The sequence below is a fragment of the Anser brachyrhynchus genome (genome assembly GCF_964034855.1).
Source record: "Anser brachyrhynchus genome assembly, chromosome: 4".
Classification (NCBI taxonomy): Eukaryota; Metazoa; Chordata; class Aves; order Anseriformes; family Anatidae; genus Anser; species Anser brachyrhynchus.
This window is the reverse complement of record NC_137698.1, coordinates 48905448-48924265: the sequence shown is the minus strand read 5'-3', so window position 1 is coordinate 48924265 and position 18818 is coordinate 48905448. Positions and strand designations below refer to the sequence as shown.

The window sequence follows — 18818 nt, the reverse complement described above, 5'->3', positions numbered from 1 at the left end:
TAAAAGAAAAAAGCTTGCTGATTTTCCCAGGTATTTATGAAAATATTGGTTTGGGTTATTTTTTTTTCCGTGTGTAAGGGTGTCCAGTGCTTCAGTGCAAGACTGGGAATGGTTTTCTTGTATTTTCAAAAATGCTTTCTAACAAGGTGATGTTGATTTTGGAAATAGGTGGTGTTCCAAATGGACAAAAACCAATGCAGATCCACACCCAGAATGGCAATGTGTAAAACTGGATGCAAGTTCTACAGAAAACTGCTAAAGTGAGTAGTAGTCGCCTGTCACTGATGGATATAGTTATGTAAGAACACATACGTGAAGTGACAGTTCATTACCATGAATGCATCTTCCACAGCAAATCACCATGAGGACAAGTATTCTATTCTGAGGCACAGAGAAACGTACATGAAACCTCTGTTTTTCCCCTCTAAGTTTAAAGGGTATTTTGTTCATAGAAAATTCTCTGTATCATGAATGTGAGATAGACTAATAGACAAAAAACTCAAATCATACTCTTGAAATAATCACTGCTGTGAATCAGCTGCTTTGTCTCAGAAGAATAGATGAATAATTGCTACAGTGAGAGGTTGAAACTTGACTTGAGCCCATGTACTTTGTAAATAGAGGTTTTCTTTAAAGTTGGTTGTTAAAATGTTGTAAGGTAATAAAAGCTAGTACATTTTCTGCACAAGTTCTTTACACTTTGTGAAGAACAAAACCCTGACGAATTGAATTACTTGGGGGGCTTCTTGCTGGTCCGATGGCAAGTGGCATAAATCCATCACTGGCTTGGCTTGGGCGTGCCAGTTCACCCCAGCTGTAATTGAGGCCACCAGCTGACATACACCCATGATGGTCTGTTGCCCAATCAGTGCTACCTTCCAGCATTGTGCAGGCATGTCCCTCTGTACTCAGACCTGTGGGATGTAATGAATCTGCCTTACAATGAATTTATCAGTGCAGGAAGGTGCTACTCAATGTGAATAGCTGCTTGGAAAATTGGCTCTCAAAGCGTACATCAGCCATATTCAAAGAGGCAGCCTCCACATGGAGGAGAGGATGGTGAAATCTGCAAGTGGGGATGCCTGATGTGGAATCACATACCACGAGACCAAGAAAATTACAGAAAGATGAAACAGATGTGTATATGATACTTGTTTTCCATGTATTCAAATCTGAAAGAGGAAATTCCAATGAATTGCTCCAATGGTGTCAGCCTTACTCGGTATCTGAACACCGGTACAGGACTATAATTAAATGCTCTCTTTTCAGAGGATAAATCAGGCAGGAATTTAAGGGTGAAATTAATTATAAAGTGGAAGTTCTACAGTGATGTTGCTTTTAAGGCATCCTGAAAAATGCCCGCATACAGAAACACTTTACTAATGATTGCAATTCCTTCCTTTACTCACTGAAAGAGCAGACAATAAAATCCTTAATAAGGGGGATCAGCCCGAATTAAAGAAGCAACAAAAACAGTCATGTAGCATCAGAAAAGCTACTATCTGCTAACCTTAAGGTAGTAAAGTGATTGTATGGGGGTAAGCCATGACCATAATGCTAGAGGGAGAAAAATGGACTCAGAAAAAGTTTCAGATTAAATCATGTCCTGCTTTCTCATGGAGTACCAGAGTGTATGCACTGCTGGCATGCTGCTTTTAGTTTCATGGATCCTGCCAACTCTCCCACCATTTGCATAATTTGACTGTGCTGACGTAGTTCAATAGTAACACACTGATCTTTTTCATTTCAGCATCTCCACAGTTCCATAGATCTGAGAAAACGTTGCCTAAGTAAGCAGGAATGTGATGTGTAAGTACCAGGTCTATTCCCAAACTGCCTGAATTAATTGTTTATTGCTCAGAACTGGAATCTGAACACGGAGATAGATTGTGTCATATTCTGCAGTATCTTCTATAGTTAACTCTCTTATATCAACAACCACTTGTAAAGTAGGCAAACTATGAATACTTGAGTTATCAGCTATTAAAACTGCACCTTGCTATGAATACTCAAATTCCTTACGCTATGAGATATGCTTATCAGTTCTGCAATAAATTGGGTATCACCTTGACTTTTTTGGTGCTGCAAAAAGGTAAGGCAGAGGAAGAAGGTTTTTGCTTTAAAAGGAAAAGAAATATCCACTGTTGCTGAGCAGCTTCTTCAGAGAAGAAGCATTTGATATTTCAGGTAAGCGTGTACAGAGGGATGTGGGGGTGGATGTGCCCGTCGACTGTCTGATGATGGGATATAAGTGCAGAACAAGGTCTTGCTTAACCTAGTCATAGAGTGCATGGGCTTCAGCAGGATGCATGAAAGGATTAAAAAACCACCAACAACCAAGTGCTGACTAGTCAAGGGTCCTGCCTAAAGAACCAAAGGACCTGTTGGCCCCCTGGGCTGGGGGGGCACCGCGGCGTAAGCACCTGCTGACCTTGAGCCTGTCACAGCCTGTCGAGGTGCAGGGTGAGGTGCTGGCATTCCTGTGGCCTGTGCTGTAACTTAATAGACCCTTTCTGCCCCTAGCCCTGAGGCTCACGTGGGCTGAGGGTCACTTGGGAACTGATGGGAGATGAGGAAGGAGGGGGTAGCCTTCCGGCTGCTTGCCCTGCTCTGTTTTCTTGCTTTACGTGCAAGCAGTGATGTGGGCCGTGCTGCAGCCCCCCACGCAGGCAGGGCCCCCGGGCAGCTCTCCTCTCAGCATCTACCCCACTCCCACCCAGTCTCACACCATTGCTCCTGGCACTGATAAATTAAGCGCAAGTGGCCGGCAGCAGTGCCACCGCTGCGTGGTGAGCCATGGGCGCCAGCGCCTTGGCCTGTTTGCTCTAAGGCACCCAGTGGTTTTATGGCCACAAGAGCCGTACGCAGCAGTGTTTGCTAAAATAAGGATAACCCAAGCACGTGTATCCGGATGGCAGCCAAGAGCTGGAGGAATTTGCCCTGCCAGCCTTGCCCTGCCTGCCCCACAGCAGGGCTGGGGATGCCCCCTGCCTGCCCTCGGGGCATCGCCACCGGGCACAGGGGGGGGACAGGAGGGGAGGGCCCCGTCCCGCCCGGTGCGGGTGCGGCGGGGCAGGAAGCGAGGCCGGGCGAGCACCTGCCCGGAGCTTGGCCAGAGTTTCATCACCACTCCGCCCCGCCTCTCCCGCAGCCCCATAAAGAGCCCTGGCGGCGCGGCCGCCGCCACAGCGCTCCCTGCCACTGCCTTCCTCTCTTCTCCTCTTCATCATCTCCTCTTCTTCATCTCCTCCTCTTCCAGCCAGCGACATGAGGGTGATGGACGCCAGCCGCCTGCGGGCCCGCAGTCTGCTGCTCTTCCTCGGTGAGTGTCGGCAGGAACGGGTGCTGGCTCGCAGGGCTGGGGCAGTCGCTTGCTGCTGGAGGACCTCTGGCCACACGCAGGGCGAAACTTGTCTTGAGGCGAAGCCGGCGTGTTTGTTCCCCGAGGCAAAGCGGCAGACAGGGCCGGGTGTACACGGGCTGAGGAGCGGAGCGTGCAGGTCTTGCTGTCAGGGCGCTGTGCTGTAGCAGGGCATTGCTTTGCTTGCTCTATGTCCGTTCTCCTCCCCTGCTCAGCCTGCAACGCAGCCCTTGCCAAGGCAGAAGGAGCTGGTCTGTCACCTTGTCCTGCCCTGCTGCCTTCACCCAGGCTGTGCTCCAGGAGAGTTCAGCTGGTGAATCCCCACAGCAGCAGAGGCTTCCTTCTGCTAACAGAACAGGTCGTGGCCTCCCGTGCCTTGATACTTCTCCACCTCTCTACTGGGCGCATGTTCCTCTCGCATCGCATAAGCTAGCTGACAGTCCGAACTGAACATGCGTGTCCTGAGAACATCGAGAGCCCCAGAGCCTGGGTGCTGGCAGGGACAGGCAGGGACTGTGTGTAGCTGGCCCTTTGAGATGACTCAAAGTATGTGGGCAGCAGTTGTTGGAGGCAGGACAGCGACCTGGAGCCCTCACACACTGCTTTAATGACAGGGCATGTTCTCACACTGGCAGTGCTGGGCTCGGGGTCTCAGGTGATGGGGAAGCTCAGTTCCCAAGACCTCTTTTTTTGTGACAGGTGTTCCCTATCTGCTAAACCCACTGTAGCACGAGTTTCTGTCATCTTAGCCAGGTATTTCCATAAGGGCTTACAGATCAGCTGCTGCAGCATAACATCTTACTTTCAGTGACAGCAGGTTAAACATCTTTTAGCCTGTGACTCAGCCATGCTTCGCACAAAACTAGCACTGGAAGGAACTGGTATGTCTTCATGGATTTGTGTACAGATTTATTTATTTCCGGGACAGGTACAAAATCTAATAGTAAGGGACAGATTAGTCACAGCTAGATGTCCTCATAGCAACTGTTATGAGCACTTTACTGCCCTTCCGTCCCAGGTCAGTAAAGCTGGGAAGTCTATCTGTAGCTGATGTTATGCCAGACTTGAGAGGTTCGCCACTCAAAGGCAGAAGCCTAACTCAAGTGGCACTCATTGTCAGCTTTGTATCTGGGCTATCACAGCAGAAAGGCAGTGGCAGGAGAGAGCTGGCACTTGTCCCTGGGGAGCTGTGGCACTGTGCCAGCCAGGGAGGAGGCAGTGATGGAGCTGAGCCCTGGCCCTGCCTTTTCCGTGAGTTAGTGTGGGAGCCCCGGGCAAGAACTTGCCCAAGGTCTCCTTGCAGTCGCTGTAATGCCCAGTCAAGCCTCACATCTCCACGCTCATGGGTTTCAGGAGCTGCCAGCTTTACGGTTTACTGTGTCATGTTTGTCTGGCCATGGGCAGTTGGGCTCAACACAAAGGTCGCTGAGTCTGGAGATGTGAAAACATCAGTGGCTGATGTGTCTGGTGGGGAGAAATAAAGAATTTCTGCTTCTGCAGCATAGGGAGCTCTGCCCCATGCTCATGGTAGAAAGCAGAGTGGTGCAGGAACAGGGGTAGCATGTGAATAAGATCACTGTTTTGCAGGTCTCCACGGGGGTGGAAGCAGCACTAAGATGATTGGGTGCACACAATAAGTAATTATCTGCATTATCTCTGTTTAAGTGCTGGCACAATGTTGAAGATGATTGTGTGGGCCCGCAGCAGTTTAGGAGCGACAGTCCTTCTGTGCAGGCTGGTGTTGCCAGGGCTGCTTTAGAGCTGCTCTGGCCTGGCCCTGGGCGTCCCCAACTCTGAGTCTGCAATTCTGCACTCGGAGGTACAAAATGCAAGATGGAGAAATGCAGGCAGTGCTTCCCAGAAACATGCACGAGTGCTTCAGTCTGTTGCCCTAGGGGTAGTTTATTTGCATCGCTCTCAGTACCATCATGTTTGGTGCCTCCATATAAAGAACTGGCCAAAGTAAGGCAGACCACAGAGGGGTGGGGGGTGGAAAGAGCTATTAGCATCATCTCCTTTCACATGGGTGAGAAGAGCAACCTGTACAGCCTGTATGTCTCATCTCAGGAAGAGGAGTGTCTGGCACCTGTTTTGCTGGGCACGGTCAAACAACTAGCACCGGATACATCCCACCTGAAGCACCAGGCAGAAGCCAGGTGTTGTATCCTGAGTGCAACGATGAGATGCATCACTCTGAGGTGGTTAAAAGGATCTCAAATGACTGCTTCCCCTTTCTGAGGAAACATGCCCAGCATAAACGGATAACCTGAACTCTGGAGACACTGTGGTTGATGTGAGCAAGGTTGCACAACCAAGTCTTGAATAAGAGCAAGCTGTTAGCAAAGCTTCCATGGCTAACCCTGCATTTCTGTGGTCCTCATCTGGAACACAACCACCCACCTGGCCATTATTTGTAGAGGGGCTCACTTGGTCTGGGATGGCCTGCAAACATCTGTGGCTAGGCAGGGAGGTTAGCTGCAGAGACAGGAGAGTTAACTTAACACTAGAGTTAAATGGTGGTAGTGGTGATGCTCACAAAGCCAGTGGGACAGATTGACTAGCTTCAATGTTTCCTCCAGTGTTTTCTGCTTATTCTATGCAAAGCAAGCCCTAGACAGTCTTGACATGCTCTGGGTGTGTGAAATCAGGTGATGGGGATCCAGCTCAGTCTGTCCCTAGAGTAAAAATGGGCTGAGATCCACCAGGTGCATTGCTATGTTTGGCATCAATATGGAAGTGCAACCCAAGTTAAAAGCGTAGGCACTGTCTCTGTACCACAGGGACCATGTTGCTGCCAAATATGAAATAGCATGAGGAAGTCTTGTTCAGGTGAGTTGGTGTGTGACTTGTGATCTCAGGGACAGGCAAAGTAACTCAAATGATGGTGGGACCCAACACCTCTCAGATACCTAACAACTTGCCTTTAAAGTGGGTATATATCTTGTAAAGGTTCTCAGTTAGGTTTATCCTGTATGTACATCCTTCATCCTTAGCACTCAGCCTGCAACTGGAAACTATAGCTGGCTTTGAGTGGCTTTGAGTGAACTGATAATTAGCCTTTGCATGTCATCTCTGACGAAGGCTGCAGGAAGCTGAGGCAGCCGGTCTCTGTCCCTTATTCTCCATCCTGGTCCTTCCTTGAAGGATGAAAGCAGCAGCAATATTCCCATTTGAGGAACAGCTGCTGCTGTCAGAGCTACTTGTACAGCGATACCTGCGGTGCCAGCCGGGGTACTGCGCTTGTGTGCTGGCCGTGTGGCACTCACATTCCTGTGAAGCATAAATGAATACCAACAATCTCATTACTCTTATCTTGTACCCTGTAGAGTATTTGCTTAGTGAACAGCGAAGGAATAAAAATAAAACTACCTCTCCCAGGTCCTGTGTTTGATATACATCACTTGATAAGTATTCAGGGAAAGGTTTTCCTCTGCCCCTGCACCATGTGGATCCCTTATCCTCCTGCAGGATCCCCCTCCCAGTGATGTCAGAGGGAAAATATGTGCATGGGGGAAAGGGCAAAATGTAACAGTGCAGACCAGGAAGAACTTTGCCCGCATGCCGAAAATACTGCTGGGTGTCAGCAAATATCCACGCCTGTGCTCCAGCCTCTCAGCTCTGTGTGCCTGCAGTCAGGTGGAGGAGGCTATCAGTGGCTGTGCACGGCGGGAGTGGGGCAAGCTTTTGTTGGGCTTTGCATGAGCAAAAGTGTCAGTCATCCCTTACAAGTGTCAGGCATTTCCTCTCTAGGGACAGGTCCAGCTGGAAAGCAGTGCCTCTTTCTGGAGCAAAGAGAAGAGCTGAGCTGCCTCTTAAGCATACCTGGGTTGGAGTTTGTCAAATGCAGAAGCCAGGGTCTGGTGTCTGTCAAACTGAGAATTTTAGACAAAAAGCAGCTGCTCATATTGCTCAGAGATCAAGGAAGAATGCAAGCTGAAAGACAAGTTGTGTAGGCTAAAGGAGATCTTCAGTTAATGAATCCATCTACTTAACTATCTGTGATAGAAGTGGATCTCTCAGGTACACCTAGCATTTTTTGGCTTACTTGATGTTCATCATAGTCAGGCGGCCCCCCAGACCAAATCCTGCCGCAGCACATCACACAGAGACAAAAGCAGCAGGACATGGGTAATAGAAAGGAGGCTCAGGGTACTTTTGCCAGTCTCAGGATTTCAGCATCCCTTCTTCCAAAAGCACAGCATTGCTTTTGGGATGGGGCTGTCCTGCGCCACAGGTGCTCCCTACTGAGGGAGCAGCTTAGTCCATGGAGCACTCCTGAAATGTCCCTTTAGTTTCTGGGAAGAAGACTTGGTAAATCTTTTCTCAGCATCATTTGGGACTCCAGGTCCCTGGTCAAAACTCACAGCCTGCTATTCTAGCTGTAACTGAGCTGCTGTGGTCTGTCAGCTGATGTGCTTGTCTTTCGAGCACTTGAATTTTCTGTTGTTCTTACAGAAGTGTTAAACTGCTGATTCTGATGAAATCTATACTGAACACAAGGTGCTGTATGAAAAAAAACAATAATAATAATAAAAAAGTCCCACCCTGAAAGTAAACTTTCTGGTCCTGCCCCATTGGAGTGAAAGGCATGTCCTGCTGAGTCATGCTAGCAGGAGCAGATGTCTCTGGCACAGTCTCCGATACGAGTCCCGTATCATTGCTCTGTTTCCGTGGCTCTTGCTGTGGTGGACCTCATCTTTGTCTTTTCCTCTAAAGCTTGGTGGAAACCTGGCTCATTAGCTTGGCTAGAAATGTCGTGGAGAGGGATGAAGGGAGAAGGATTCATGTTTAAAGCAAAACAAAAAAACCCTGTCTCTGTAAGGTAGATGTTCCTGCTGTTCTTGTATCTAACTGAACTAAATCTGAAAGGAAACCTTACTAATCACCCAGAAATGGATGAATTGCAGGAAATTCATAAATTGCTGCTAGATTTAACACTGAGATGTAATGAAACTTTCTAATAACTGGAGTTGAATTAGAGTGATCAAGAAATTATGAAGGCACACTCCCTCCATTAGCCATGCATGACCTGACAAGTTAATAGAGGCAAACAGCCCAAAGACACAAATTACAGACTTCTGTGGAATGGGGCTGATGACTAAACAGTTCATGAGCAGGTTAGTTTATGACCACAGCAGAAGTGTTCGCCAAGTGGATTTTATGGCCAGCTGGGGCGCAAACATTGACTGTTCCTCGTGGGCTAGCTGTGAAGCTACAAGTGCGTTTGCTGGCCTTCAAGTCCTCATTGGAAATGTTCATTTGACTTACAGAATACATGAAAGCTGGCTTTGTGCAGCACTAGATACCCCGAAAGGTGTCAGAATGCTTTATAATATGCATCTGTGGGAGAAGGGAACAAGGGCCCCTGCTCCCCAAGGGAGTGCAGCCACTGCTCTGGCAGCCAGACTCCTCAGCCTGCCTGGTACAGTCTCACAGTGTGGCTGGTACCCACATCAAACCTGCTTGAAAGGTGCAGTTCTTGCTTTTGTGTGGATGGTGAAGGGAGGACAGAAGTGGACCCATTTTCTGCTGGGGTGTTCCTGAGATGAGTGACACTGGCTCAGGATCCATGTGCTGGTCAATACGTCTCAGACCCAGTGACCAGACAAAGAGGATTAGGTATCTCCTGGTATCTTTTTACAAGTGAGCACAAGAGTGAGTGTTAGTGCAGGAGCTGGCCACCCTTTCAAGCTGGTTACAGCAAGTAGAGGGCTGAGGAAGCTCGCTCCTGCAAAATAGTAGCTTTTGTATTAAGCCTGCCTCAAGTGGTATGTGGTCTCTGAAGCCAGTGGCAGGGTGCTGAGCCTGGGTAAGCATGGACCTAGTGTGCTGAGTCAACAGCCAGGCTGACTTGTTGAGTCCTGGGAAATCCTCTCCTCAGGGACTGCTGTGACTCAAGGTGTTCTCTATTTCGATCACCAAAGGAACTTCTCCTGCAATGAATGCAGGATTGTCACACCTGAGCTTAACTATACTAAACAAGAATCTAATGTTAACTCTTCATTCTCTCGTAGGTTACCTATTGCAAGCAGTCATGGGCACAACAGTGATCCCATTATGTGAACCAGGTGAAATGGAAAACTGCACAACAGCACTAAGTAAGTGTACTGCACAGCTCTCTTTGCAAGCAACGAGTCTTCGGTTCCCATCTTCCTCAGGCTGGTGACCTCACTGAGCCACCCTTGGAAATCACTTTGACTCTGCAAATAGCTTACTGTTGAATCACGTTTCCAGCATCCCGCAAAGTGTTCACTCCTGTTGAGCGGGAGCCATCTTATAGCCTGTATTTCCTTAAAACTACCTTTTCAGACTAAGATCTGTGTCTTAGATGATAATACCTCTATAAAAGCAGAAATAGGTAATGTGGAACTTGTAAGGGGAGAGTCGATGTAACTCTAACGTGGGAAAATCCTCTCCTTATTCAAAAGGCTCACCTGCTTCAGTGCCTACTGCGTTACAGCTTGGTTGGTAGCTAGGCTGTTAGTTTTATTTGTAAAGCTTGCACATTGTTTGGGAAACTGAAAGGGAAAATAAGGCTGATGAGATGCTAACCAAATCTCTCCACAGTCCAAACGGAGAACAGTCCTCGTGTGGCTCAAGTTGGGATAACCAGATGCAAGCCTGAAATGAAAGATTACTGCTTCCATGGACAGTGCGTGTACATAGTGGACTTGGATGAGCACTACTGCAGGTATGGACAGAGTGCAGCGTGTCCTGCAGCCTCCCTGAGGTGGGCTTTGAGATGAGCTGCACATGGTCTTTGATCTTGCTGACACTTAGCTGGACCACCAACCCAGCAAGGCATTTAAATGCTTACAAGAACTGAAAAAAGAGCAGTATATCTATAACAGACCTCAGCTGGATTTAAGCAAGCATTAAGTATGTGTGTTGGCAGCAGTGAAACCAGAGTGACAGTCTTAGACACCTGAAATTAGTCACCAACCCACCTTAAACATGGTACACTCATTCTGCTCTGCCTCCTGTTGTTCACCTGTAGTTACAATAGTGTGAGATCCAGACCTCAGGCAAAGCAGCAAGGTCTCTCCTTTGATTCAGTCTAAAAAAGAAAGACCTTCTAGGCATTTTTAAGGGTGTTTCTCACTTACTTGAATGATGTGCATCTATTCCTAAAACCACACGGGCTTCAGTTATCTAAGTTGAAATTGCTTGTCCCTGAGGAAACAAGCCAGTGGTGAAGCATGCTTTGTGGAATGCTAAAATGTAACCCCGTGGCGATTTCTCTAATTCTGCCTCTCTTATCCTCAGGTGTGATGTCGGTTTCTCTGGTGTCCGTTGTGTGCATTCAGAACTTGTCAGACAACCCCTCAGCACGGAGTATGTAGCACTGACAGTCATCCTAATTCTGCTTTTCCTCATCGCCATCTCCATTGCAAGTTACTACATCTGCAGAAGGTAAGAGACATCATCTTCATGGCTAAGGAAGGCAAGTCTGTTGTGTGTATGATAAGATATCCACCGAGGGCCTCCAGCTGGACTTGAGATACTTAGGCTGACTTGATTGCATGGAGATAGTCTGATAAGCAGACCTGCTAGCATGAACCAAAATAGTAGTGTGATGACTGCACAGCATACCCCAAACTGAAGGCAAAGTCATGGTTAGGCAAAAGTACCTGTGGATGCTCTTTGACCCTGTTGGAGAATTGTGTAGGTTAGTTCATATCTGTCTTGGAGAGGGTACATTGAGGTAAAGGAGGGAACAGACAAGGAACAGAAAACTCTAGCTGCTCTTGTTGGTAATGCCATTTCCCCAGTCAGCAGGAACTGGAGAGCAGTTGGATTAATAGTAGCCAACTTGTTGATCTGCCATGTTGTTGTGGTGACTGTGCCATATTGCAAGCATTGCCTTATCAGCTTTACCAGGCAGGACAGCAGTCTTCTCCACTAACAGACACAAAAGCATCAAGAATTGTTCTTCATGCTCATAACTAATGGTAAGCTGCTGTCAGAGAGCCAAGAAGGTGGAACAACCCCCCAAGGGAGATCTCAGCTTCACAGGTCTGATAGCTAGATGGTAACTGCTGTAACAACTCTTCCCCACCTGAAGACTCCATGGCACGTCATATCAAACAGAAGATGGCCTAGCTGGTTAGGGTACTCAGCCCTATTGCAGGCAAGGATCCAGCAGGATTTCACAAAGATGAGCCTACTGCCAGCAGCAAGACTTTAATGCAGATGTGAAATCGTCAGGGACAAGTTGAGAAATGAGACTCTGCCTGCAAGTTATCTCAGACCCAGAAATAAGCACAGACAAAGCCTAACTGCTAGAGTTGAAACAAGCACAAGGAGGTCATGTAGAGTTTTTTTTTTCTTCCTCCTTCCCTCCTTCCCCACCCTCACTCCCCAAAAAGTCATTTGTAATTACTGGCTTTCCAGAACTGATGTTTCTCTTCTCTACTTTCAGGTACCGAAACAAGAAGAGACATACAAACACCAGTGAATACAAGGAGGTCGGTGCCCTGTAGAAGAAACAATCGCTTCCTACAGTGTTCTGTTCATCTGGACGGACTCAGAGTCTTCCCATCTATTTAAATGTTATTTTTATTAACAATATTTACAATATTTATATCATTTTACAAATTTCAATTGTTTGGTGATCCAATCAGTATAGGTCAAGCATTTTATTTTCAGTGTTTTATTTTTTTATGAAATATTTCTTAATGAGAACCCCACGTAAGTGGTTCTATGCGATAGAGATATATTTTTGTAAAAAGTGGTCTTACTCTGAAGAGTAATTTTATATTTATTCTTGTGAATATGTTCAAAACAATTTTACTCCTCGAAATAAAAGTTCTAGACAAAGTCAAAATGTCTCTGTGTTTTCATCGAAGTGAAGCTTGGCTTGGCTTGGTTGAGCAGGATGTTTGAAGCTCCAGCAGTTCATTTTGGATGGACAAACCATTGTTTTCAATACCATGTACCAACGCACCTTAGTTCCAACAAACATAGCTATTAGTCAGCAAAACTGAAGGAAGACTTAAAGGAACAGTGCAGCTCCTAGCCCTGCTTATCCAGGCTGAGTGACAGCAGCATGGATCTGGGCTCATCCCTATGTTCAGTAAAGTTGTGTTGGATATGTCCTGGATTACAACAGTGGTGTTTCAAGTTAATCAGCCTCCACAGCTGAACAGAGTAGCACACTGCAAATCTGTGTATGAATCTAGCTACAGGAAGAAAGCTCCTGCAGAAGCAGTACCAGCGCTGGAGTCCTCCCCATAGTGTTATTGCTACAGTGTCTGTTGTAAAGCTGTGAGCAGGGGAAAGGAAAGCTTGCAAGTTTGTGCTCCATGCAGATATTTTGCTGGCCTGAAATAATGACAGAACAGCCTGCTGGGTTTAGCTGCACCCAGTGTTGTTCTTGCTGTGAACAGGAAGGGGTCTTGCAAAATCCGAATCATCCACGTTAACCCCACCACTTCTCACACTTCAAGAATACATGAGACAAGTGCAACCTTGACACCATTCCTGGTCTTTGCCAGAGGTCTTTGTGTACTGCATTGCTCTGTGTTGCTTGATGTTTGTGGGTGTGCAACAGGATCTTGGTAAGGAAGCTGGTGGGACCTGAGACATCACAAAGTGAGAGTGCTATTGCAGAAGCTCCCGTGTCTGTAAAGAGAAGTGATGCTTGCCCAGCACATTGCAAAATCTTCCGGCTCAGTCAGGCAGAGGCCCTTGTGGAGGACTAACCTGGCTCGTTCTCCATCTCCTTCAAGTATCGTCCTGTCTGAAGTGCTCTCAAGATCAAACAAGTGAAAGGGGGGATCACCAGAACTTACCTTCCTTGGTTTTCTGCTGCATGTTGAAGGTAACAGTGCTTCAATCTGCCTAGTATCATCCCATCTCTGTATCATCTTGTCTCTGACTTGCCATGAAAAGAAACGTGGGAGCTCTTCCATGCACATGTGCAGCAAACGGGCAAAAGGAGGCCAATTATACCAAGGCTTTGGGCAAGTAGTGGTGCAAGGAAGACCCTTGGAGCTAGCAGTGGGAGGCAAGGTAGGACAAGTTTGCCCAAGTGCTTTGCCCCTGGCCATGTGGCCTACACCCTTTCCTTTGGAAAAGATGAGTCACGTGAAATGATAGCTCTGCTTCTTCCCTGGCTTGGTACTCACATCCTGACTTTGATTTACTTTCCCTGTTATCTTCCTGCTTACAAGCACCAAGCGCAGCACAGGTGTGGTCGGGCAGACCGGGGCTGCAGTGAGATAGCTCTGCCCAGATTCTGCCCATTTCCATCGCTCTTCTCTTCCTCAAGCTGCCCCGAAGGTGAGAGCATGAGGTGAGGAGGAGGAAGGATGTCTACTGAGTAAAGCAAAGGTGTGATCTGAGCACAGACTGACATTACTCACGACGGATGGCTCCGGCAGCATGCAGCAGGAGGGCCTGGATGCTCAAAGGCACTGTGTGTGAGCTCTGGTTGCAGTGCTGTGGCCTGGCACTGCGGCAATTCCTGTACTCCTCACCGTGTGCTTTGTTCACTGTGGACCTTCTCATGTACCTGCACTTGGGGTCCCTCTCTGGCAGATGTACCACCAGCTTCTGGGGCTAGACAGTACTGATTTTTCCCTGGCATCCAGTTAGAAGGGGACTGTTGGTCAATCCCTGCTAATTGGGCCCAGTGTCGCAGGGCCCTTATTAGCTGCTCTTCAGCTTTTCACTTCCTCTCTCCTTCTCCTGTAATCCGGTTGTCACAGAGGAACCTGTTCTGCTGGGTGACTGGTGGCAGTGAATGGCAACCCCAGCCACAGCCTGGCGCTAGCACGGCCGCCTCCGCTGGGAAGATGGGGCAAAAATCAATTTTTGGAGCCTCCTGCCTTTCCTGCTGTGACCCAGTTAGGATGGTGACACATCTTTGTTTCCACCTAAGGCTTCCCGGCTTGGCTGTGAACCGCTCTGGCCGGTCTCTGTTCATCCTGCAGAAACTGTTCCTGGACTCCGCGGCAAGGCTCAACCCAGAGGCTTTGCTCCAACTCCCACACACTGCCCTTGCTGCTCCTCTTGGGGCATCACAGAGACTCCATCTGCTCAGCTAACCTTTTGTAAACGATGACCCAGTGTATTTGAGGTGCTATTAGCAAAGCTCAAGTCTGAAAGGCTTTAAATTATTCCCTGCCTTGCTCTCCGCAGGTCTCCCAGCTGCTCTCTGCCAGCCCCTCTGGACATGAGCAACTTCAGTACCAAGATGCTTCTTTCCTCTGCAGCCCTCCATTGCTGCAATCACACAAGTTTTAAACTGCAGTGACAGCAGCAGCATGAGGATTACCCTGCCTTCGGCTTTCTGGGTCAGGGAAATTTGAGAGAAATAGTCCAGTTTCAGACTTAGGCAAGATTTTTTTTTCCTACGTCTTAACTTTTAGCTGACTGTTTTAGTTTGGCTTGGGTTTTCTCCACCTACCCTGTTGCTCATCTTAATCCCAGCCCGTAGCAGCCCTTCCAGACCCTGTATTTTTCTCACTCCTGCATATGATTGAGCAACTGAAAAGCTTGGGGCCACATACCAGCCTGCCACCTCAACAGCTTGCCGGCTGGACTTAGATTGCCAGTCCAGCAACCACGCAGCCGGGTCCTGACGACACACCCCAGGTAATTTCTCTCAAAGAGTGAACCTCCCTCATTCCTTCCATGGTTTCTGCTGGCACCACCTCCATCCCTCTTGTGCAGCTCCTCCTTGCCTTCGCCGCCTGCTTTCAGAGACACCTTTGGCTGTCTCTGCTGGTGAGAGTGCCTGCAGCGTGCCCCCTGGGCTGCCCTGCATAAGCCCTTCTTGCCAAACAGCTTTGTATCCTGCCAAGGAAGTTCTCCAGTCCCCATGTCTGGCTGCATCACGGTAGAGAAAGTGCATGGAACAGGTGGGGATGCAAACTAGAGATTGGTAGTGGCAAGACCCAGCCGATACTGTAGCATCCCAATGTCCTCAGGGCCACCACCATGTCGCTGTGCAGTTTTTCCACGAGATGCTTTTGGCAGGAGCTCTCTGGAGCGCTGAGCACCCACAGCTCCCATCAGCTCTGTTTGACATCTCCCTGTCATTTGAAGACTTATCCCATCTCAGACCTGCCCTGTCAGTATCCCTGCTGTGTGATTCTTGCCCACACATCTGTATCTCCTATCCGAAACCCATTCCAGCCTCTTGAGATTCAGGCAAAGAATGACTGACGCTTGCTTTCAAGTCCTGTGCTGTCAGATCTATAAAAATAGCAACAACTCTTGTGTTGGCGTTCTGTAGAAGGGACAGTGCTTTTCTGAAGTACTGTGAACTCTCCAAAATGCTTCGCTTTTGTGCTAAAGTAACTTATGTTAATATTTCCCCCGGTCATAACATCCGTCCTTATTTTTTAGTAAGAGGGAGCATAGTAGCTTTAGTAAGAGGATCAGCAGCCAGGTACAAAGCTGCCGGGAGATCAGAGTGGGAGCAGGCACAGCAAATTAAGCCGTCCTTCACCTATCACTTCTCAAGGGGGAAGGTTTTTCAGGATCTGTTGCGTGCCTGCTGTTACTAAACCTGGAACCGTCGTAGCCACAGTGCCCGTGGTCACTGCCATAGCGCACTCATCCCCCGTGGCCCACACAACAGACGACACGGCGACGCACCGAGCTCGGGAGGCTGACCTTTCTCTGTCCAGCTGCCGCCTTGCCTGTTGCGTGCTTCGTGGTAATGTCACTAGAGGTGCTTTGGCAATCTCAAGCCTCTGTGAGTCATGTGTCCCCCTCGACGGGTTTCCTTGGAGTGCGTCAGCCAGTAATGCCACGAGCTTGCTGAGAGCCGGAGGAAGCCTCCCTGACGATCTTGGGTTACATCACGGAGGCGGAGGATGTTTGGACAACTGGTTCTAGTCTCCACTGAGGCAAGTCTGAGATTGCGCAGAGCACCTGGCACCTTACCTTGGTGCTGCTCGTGAGAAGGCCAGATTTGGGGCACAGGGAGGAGGGGAGGTGAAAAGGGCTGGAAAGACTTACAAATCATGCACTCATTGCAGAGCCGGGCTGGGTCAGTAGCAGCCATCCTTCTTGTTTGTGACGAAGAAAGGATGGGTGGACAGATGGATGGATGGATGGACAGATGAACACATGGAAGGAGGGAAGAAAAGATGGATGAAAGGGATGAAGGAAGGAAGCAAGCAAGGAAGGAAGGTGCTCCATCAGTAAAGGTGGAAGTTTGGTATTGCACAAATTATTATTATTATTTTAATAAAGCTAGTGCCAAACCTAAATTACTCCAGCACTCCCATTATATAATTCCACCCTGTATGATTAAAAGCTTTCCCAGCAAACTGGGAGATTACAACAATTGATCAAAAAATATTGAGAAACTTCTCTGCCCTACCCCGGTGGATGCCAGTTTGATTCTTCTGACCCAGTCATCAGAGGGCATCAAAGTCTTGATAGGAAAACCCAGCAGGAATTCAGGAGAGAAGATGCAATAGTGAACCAGCAGCAGCCTCAATTTCATCGCTGGTCTGTGAACCTTTGCCAGTGGTCCCCAGTGGTCCTGTGGTCCTCTTCCTGTTCCGGTTTTTCAGGCTGGTTGTCAATGCCCTTCATTATAACGGGAAGCTGAGGCAGTTGTACAAGCCACATGAATGAGGAAGAAAAGCCAGTTTAGCTGCCTCTCCCAGGACGGCTGTCACTTAGGCAGTAGGGGAGGGAAAATAGGGCTTAATTTAGGAGAGAAGAATAGGTAGTGGGAGATGGATCTCCATCAGGATACCCATGTCAGGTCACTTCTGAGAGGGAGGCGGTGGAAACCAAACTGAAGAGTTTAGATGAGGGCAAGAAAAGATGGTGAGACTTGTGATAGCAAAAAGAACACAATGTTGAAGTCAGCCGCAAACAGGAGGATCCAGTACCTCCCAAAATCAATGCACCTTTGGCTTCCCAAACGTTCACGTGGTTCGCATGCTCAGCCCACCCGTGCCAGTAACAAGCTTTGTAAAACAGTGGAGCAAGATGCAGCAAGTTTCAGAAAACTACTGTTTTTCTCTAGAAAGCTTGCCAGGAGGACAGGGGCATTTGTCTGAGCAAGGTCAGACAAATCAGGTCAGCTACTGGAGGATCAGACGGGCTTTAAATCAGCAGGAAAACCCAGGCAGAGTGAGTGCAAGCCATCGTTTTCAGGGTAGCTCTGCAAGAGATGCTCACAAACCCTTCCCAAACCTGCTCCAAGAGCCCTGGCTCCTCTGCTTCTCTTTAGTATCACATTTGTCTTTTGAAATGGGACAAGAATACCGCAGCCAAGGGTGGTCCCAACCCAACCATCAGCGGCTGGAAGGCTCTGCTGGGACAGCCAGGGCTGCCTGCGCCTGCTCAGTGGTGCAGTGACCGCTCTGCTTGGGCTGTGACTTTGGCCTGACTCACTTCATTCCTCCTCGGCCGCTGCTTGAGCGGGGACATCCCCCTGCACGTGGTGACGCAGCTGGGCCCGTCGGCCGCTCCTCGCATGGAGCTGCGTGCTCCCGCTCTGCAGTCAAGTTTGCTGGGAGCAGGTCCATCAGAAGGATTTTTCTGGTGGAAAATATGAATTCTGCAAGTGAAATCTTTCTGACTTGGGATTGTTTCTTCTCCCAGCAAATTAATCTATTTACTTAGTTTCCTTTCCACTAGGGTCACTGGACTGGGCTATTTCAGCCAGTTCAGCACTGTTTAAAACTTTTTTTTTTCAACTCACCCAAACTTTTTTGTTCCAATGATCTCAAATCAAGCAAAGAAAGAAAAAAAAAAACCTTCATTAGTCAGCATTCCTGTACAGGTCAGTGCCCCATGAATCTTCTGCCATTGGTTTCATTCCCGCCTAGTGGTCACCTCGAGGACTGCATCTCCCACTTCCACATCCCCAATTTTTTGCGTGGGGCATCGTGCAGAGGGTGGGAGCACAGCCTCCCTGCCCTGTCCTGCCACCAGGAGTTAGCTGGCAGAAGGAAGCAACATTCAGAAGTCTCCTGGGGAAAAGAAGCATTTTGTGCCCCAACTGGTGGAGAACATTCTGAGCTTACAAAAAACATATTTTTTGTATGCACTGAAAAACATAAAAATTAAGAGTTTCAGAGTTTTCTTAAAGCAAAGCTTGCAGCATTGCTGACCCCCCCCCAAGGAAAAATGCTTATGCAATTTCAGTGTAATGTCCTCTTTGGGAATAGAAATTGAGGTTGGAAAGTCAGACTTCTCCATAGAGACAGACACGCGGCTTTGGTCTGTCCTGATCCGAAAGGCACAAACCACATCTTCAAGAAGGTTCTCACCGTTCCTTGTGCACGCTGTCCTCAGTGTGGTTAATCATTACTGCAAGGCTCAGTTTCCTGACATTTACCAGCAAAGTCTTCCTTTCTTTCCAAACCCAGGGCAAGTAGCAGCCTCTGGAGAGCTGTGCAGCCACCAAGGGCATTTAGTCAGTCTCGTCCCTCATGGCCACAGGTACCATGAAACTAGGCCTGTCTTTGGCAGA

The 18818-nt window shown here is 48.3% G+C and overlaps 2 protein-coding genes across 5 annotated transcripts in view; both read left to right on the top strand.

The window, feature by feature from the left end:
* The window catches only part of EPGN (epithelial mitogen), a 28673-nt gene extending 26859 nt beyond the window's left edge, over nucleotides 1–1814 (top strand). For all 4 annotated transcript variants that reach the window (XM_080591554.1, XM_080591558.1, XM_080591552.1 and 1 more), the window contains 2 exons: nucleotides 169–260; nucleotides 1751–1814. In XM_080591554.1, coding sequence (XP_080447680.1) covers nucleotides 169–260; nucleotides 1751–1769 — 111 coding nt within the window. In that variant the 3' untranslated portion in view covers nucleotides 1770–1814. The remainder of the gene's footprint in view (nucleotides 1–168; nucleotides 261–1750) is intronic.
* A 52-nt stretch (nucleotides 1815–1866) lies between these two features.
* EREG (epiregulin) lies at nucleotides 1867–12188 on the top strand. The gene is made up of 5 exons (XM_080591563.1): nucleotides 1867–3322; nucleotides 9376–9459; nucleotides 9929–10052; nucleotides 10628–10774; nucleotides 11784–12188. Exons 1-5 carry the CDS (start codon nucleotides 3268–3270, stop codon nucleotides 11842–11844), a joined length of 471 nt encoding a protein of 156 aa, XP_080447689.1. The 5' UTR covers nucleotides 1867–3267; the 3' UTR covers nucleotides 11845–12188.
* The last annotated feature ends 6630 nt before the right edge of the window (nucleotides 12189–18818 follow it).